At 39.1% G+C, this 4,536-nt stretch overlaps 1 protein-coding gene across 1 annotated transcript in view; it reads right to left on the bottom strand.

The window, feature by feature from the left end:
• Positions 1–3,218: 3,218 nt before the first annotated feature.
• LOC128696327 (substance-K receptor) overlaps positions 3,219–4,536 on the bottom strand; it is an 11,794-nt gene continuing 10,476 nt past the window's right edge. The window contains exon 7 of the mRNA XM_070092348.1: positions 3,219–3,837. Coding sequence (XP_069948449.1) covers positions 3,336–3,837 — 502 coding nt within the window. The 3' untranslated portion in view covers positions 3,219–3,335. The remainder of the gene's footprint in view (positions 3,838–4,536) is intronic.

Genomic DNA, 4,536 nt, shown 5'->3' on the forward strand with positions numbered 1-4,536 from the left:
ACAGGCGAGGCTTGCTAGGCGCACCTCAAATGTTACCCAGTACACACACAAGTCCGTACACACAACCAAGTACACACACAAGTACACATACAACCCAGTACACACACAAATACACATACAACCCAGTGCACACACAAGTCGGTACACACACAACCAAGTACACACACACAAGTCAGTACACACAACCCAGTACACATACAACCTAGTACACACGTCAGTACACACACAACCCAGTACACACATAACCTAGTACACACAGCCCAGTATATACACAACCCAGTCACACACGTCAGTACACACACAACCAGTACACACAACCCAGTACATACACAACCCATACATACACAACCCAGTGCACACACACACACACACGTCAGTACACATATAACCCAGTACACACAAGTCGATACACACACACACAACCTAGTATACACACAAGTCAGTACACACACAACCCTGTACACACACATCAGTACACACAACCCAGTACACACACACACACACACACACACACACACACACACACACACGTCAGTACACACATAACCCAGTACACACAAGTCGATACACACACACAACCTAGTATACACACAAGTCAGTACACACACAACCCTGTACACACATATCAGTACACACAACCCAGTACACACAACCCAGTACACACACGTCAGTACACACACAACCCTGTACACACACATCAGTACACACAACCCAGTACACACACGCCAGTATACACACAACCCAGTACACACACGTCAGTACACACAACCCAGTCCACACACAACGCAGTACACATACAACCCAGTACACATACAACCCAGCACACACACACAACCCAGTACACACACAACCCAATACACATACAACCCAGTACACATACAACCCGGTACACACACACACACACACACACACGTCGATACACACACAACCCAACACACACAAGTCAGTACACACACACACAATCCAGAACACAACAATTACTGTCAGTAGACATGAACCTCTCATATCTTCCACCGCATCTACAACAATCTCAAAATTTCGTAGTTCTGTCAACAGGAAAATAAAGACAGTTTGGAAAACTAACTTTCACTGGGACAATGTTTCGCTCGGTTGTAAAATCTTTACCAAGCTCTACAGAGCGAAACATCGCAATAAGAAAGGAATAGGCTGTTTCGTACGTCGTTAGACCGAAAAATAGTCTAAAATTTGTACTCTGAATTCTGACCTAGTTGTGAATTGCAGCAGCCACGGTATTGTGGGTTAGTTGTGAGTTGTGGTAGCCACAGTATTGTGGGTTAGTTGTGAGTTGTGGTAACCACGGTATTGTGGGTTAGTTGTGAGTTGTGGTAGCCACGGTATTGTGGGTTAGTTGTGAGTTGTGGTAGCCACGGTATTGTGGGTTAGTTGTGAGTTGTGGTAGCCACGGTATTGTGACTGATTTCTCATATACTTCTATAAGTAGAGACAGTAAAATCGATGTTTGTATATTGATAAATGTTGCTGAACTAAAAGCTGTCGTGGACAGTGACCTTAGAAAGTACCGTGTTGAACAGTGTCTAGAGAAAGTACCGTGTTGAACAGTGTCTAGAGAAAGTACCGTGTTGAAGAGTGTCTAGAGAAAGTACCGTGTTGAAGTGTCTAGAGAAAGTACCGTGTTGAACAGTGTCTAGAGAAAGTACCGTGTTGAACAATGTCTAGAGAAAGTACCGTGTTGAACAGCGTCTAGAGAAAGTACCGTGTTGAACAGTGTCTAGAGAAAGTACCATGTTGGATAATGACTAGAGAAAGTACCGAGGAGTGTATGGAGAAAGTATTATGTAACTACAGAAAGTACCGTGTTGGACATTCTCTAGAGAACGCCCTATGTTAGACAGTAATTAAAGGAAGCACCATGTTGGACAATACAAAAAAGTACCGTGGTGGACAGTGACTAAAATTATTCTTTTTCCCTCTCCCTTTTCGAAATAAATTCTCTCCATTCTGGGAATTATGTACCGGAGTACTTAAGGTACAGAATTAAAATAAATAATTACTGAACCATACCCCCGGCCGGGATTGAACCCGCGGTCATAGAGTCTCAAAACTCCAGCCCGTCGCGCTAGTGGTTAGCGCGACGGGCTGGAGTTTTGAGACTCTATGACCGCGGGTTCAATCCCGGCCGGGGGTATGGTTTATTTGCAATCGTGTCATTACGATTTCTTAAGTCAAATAATTACTGAGGCTGTAACACCACACACCAGTAAGAGAAATTACGGATTTCATAAAAATTACAAAAAAACATAACACTGTAATTTTAAAACGATGGTTTGAGACATGTTTTTAATTCTGTTTTAATAGCTACTCATTTTTATTTCACTTTCCATACAGGATATATACACCAAGAGGTGTATGTCTCTCGGTGTATATCTCGTGCCGAACATTTAAAATTAAGTCCTTTCTAAAATTTTCTCTTATGCGTTTAAAGATATATTTCTTCTCATTTATGTTAATGGACAAAACTAATAATTTTGTACCAAAATGAACCTTAGAAAAGTTACCTAACCTTATTAGAACAAGCGCAATTTAATTTAGCCTAATCCAGCTAAATATATTTTAAATAAGTTTACAGTAATTTAATAATAAACAAACACAATGAAATTAATATTTTTTCGTTAGGTTCAGAATTTTTACTAAATTATTAATTACTGTATACACAAATTTTCGCTTTCCTTATTCGGCAAGAAGAGCGTTGCTATTTAAGCCAAAATTGCAAGTTTTACCTATTCGGCACGATATATATATATATATATATATATATATATATATATATATATATATATATATATAATTATACGTCTTTCAGAGTATATACAGAGGTGTATATCTTTCGGTGTATATACACAATGAATTTAATCCCTCTTTTAGGAATAAAATATTCTTAACTCTTAGGTTACATTCATCCTTAATGACTCATGTAGTCGATAAGCTTTAAATCCCACTGACCAACCGGCCATTTCATTTTTTAACTCTAATCATTTTTGTTTTTTGGTATGCTCATTTCAGCTTTCTGTTACAATAATTATTCAATTTCTGCCTCACTTTCAGCTATCATAAAAACCGCATATTTTGGTTCTTATCATTTTCAAACTTAACATTAAAATAGTTCCACCCTCTATTTCACTTTTTAGATGATGAATTAGACACATGTGCAACATCTGGGTATCTTTAATCTGTAGACGTTTCGCCATCCAGTGGCTTTATCAATACAATGACATAATCTGAAGTCTAAAAATATATACAAAAGACAGTAGATGATAGGTGAACAGTACCTCAGCCTAGTGGCAGGTGATAAACACTTAATTTTTATCACATAATAACATCTCTTTCTCTACCTCACTTGAAGTTTCTTCTTCTATGACTTGCATGACGAGGTGCTGCAGACGACCAACACTCATGAACATCCTCTCGTGCTGCAGATCGCTGGCGTAACTCTCGTTGACGTAAGGTAAAGAGGCCTTACTGCCATCCTTGCTGGCACCCGCACACTGTAAGTCACCAGAGAACCTTCTTGCTCTGTCTGCCTGGAGGCTCGCATCTAATGAGGGCTCAGAACCATGAGAGGTGCTCCTCCGTCGGGTGTTAAAGCTCGAGGAGCGCTCAGAAACTAGAGAAGAGCTCCGCTGTTTTCCAGAATATCGTCGTTTTCTTTGATCTTTGAGCTTGCGATTTGATATGCGTTTAGATGGGACTAGTTTCCTCTCTGCTACTGATTTCCTTGCACTTTGATTTATGGCGACTGAGGCTGCCAGTGCTGAGGAGGATATGAGAGCTGATATACTGCGACCCACATTATCTGATCTGTAACGAGACAATTTGGACTAAAAAGTTGCGCATCATTTTGGTAGGCACACTTCTCAAACACACTAGCATTGTACTATTATTTTCGTTTCTGAAAGCCAGAGTCACATAATATATACTCGTATACACAGAAAGATGCATGTCTCTCAGTGTATATATGCTGAGAATTTTCTTCAATACCTTTCTTGAGGGATTAAAATATTTTTTTTTTTTGACTGACGGTGAAATGGGTAATACGCAGTCTTAATAATTCTTGCTTAGTTGATAGGCTTCAAGCTCCATTAACCAACCAATTAAGTGTATCCTGCAGTGTATATACGTCGGGAATTCATAATCAGGATTGACCCTAACTGCCTACCATTCCCCAAGCAGTAATTGACCTCCATGAGCTTAGTTCTCTCCCTTGATTAAAATATTAAGCGATTTTGGCTTAAATAGCAACGCTCTTCTTGCCGAATAAGGCAAGCGAAAATTTGTGCATGCAATAATTCCACAAAAATCACTCTGAACCTAACGAAAAAAATATATTTCATTGTGTGTGTTTATTATTAAATTATTGTAAACTTATCTAAAATATATTTAGTTGGATTTGGCTAAATTTAATTGCGCTTGTTATAATTAGGTTAGGTAAGTTTTGAAAGTTTTTGTTTGGTACAAAATATTAATTTTTACACACACACACACACACACACACACACA

The sequence above is a fragment of the Cherax quadricarinatus genome, chromosome 39 (assembly GCF_038502225.1).
Source record: "Cherax quadricarinatus isolate ZL_2023a chromosome 39, ASM3850222v1, whole genome shotgun sequence".
NCBI classification, from domain to species: Eukaryota; Metazoa; Arthropoda; class Malacostraca; order Decapoda; family Parastacidae; genus Cherax; species Cherax quadricarinatus.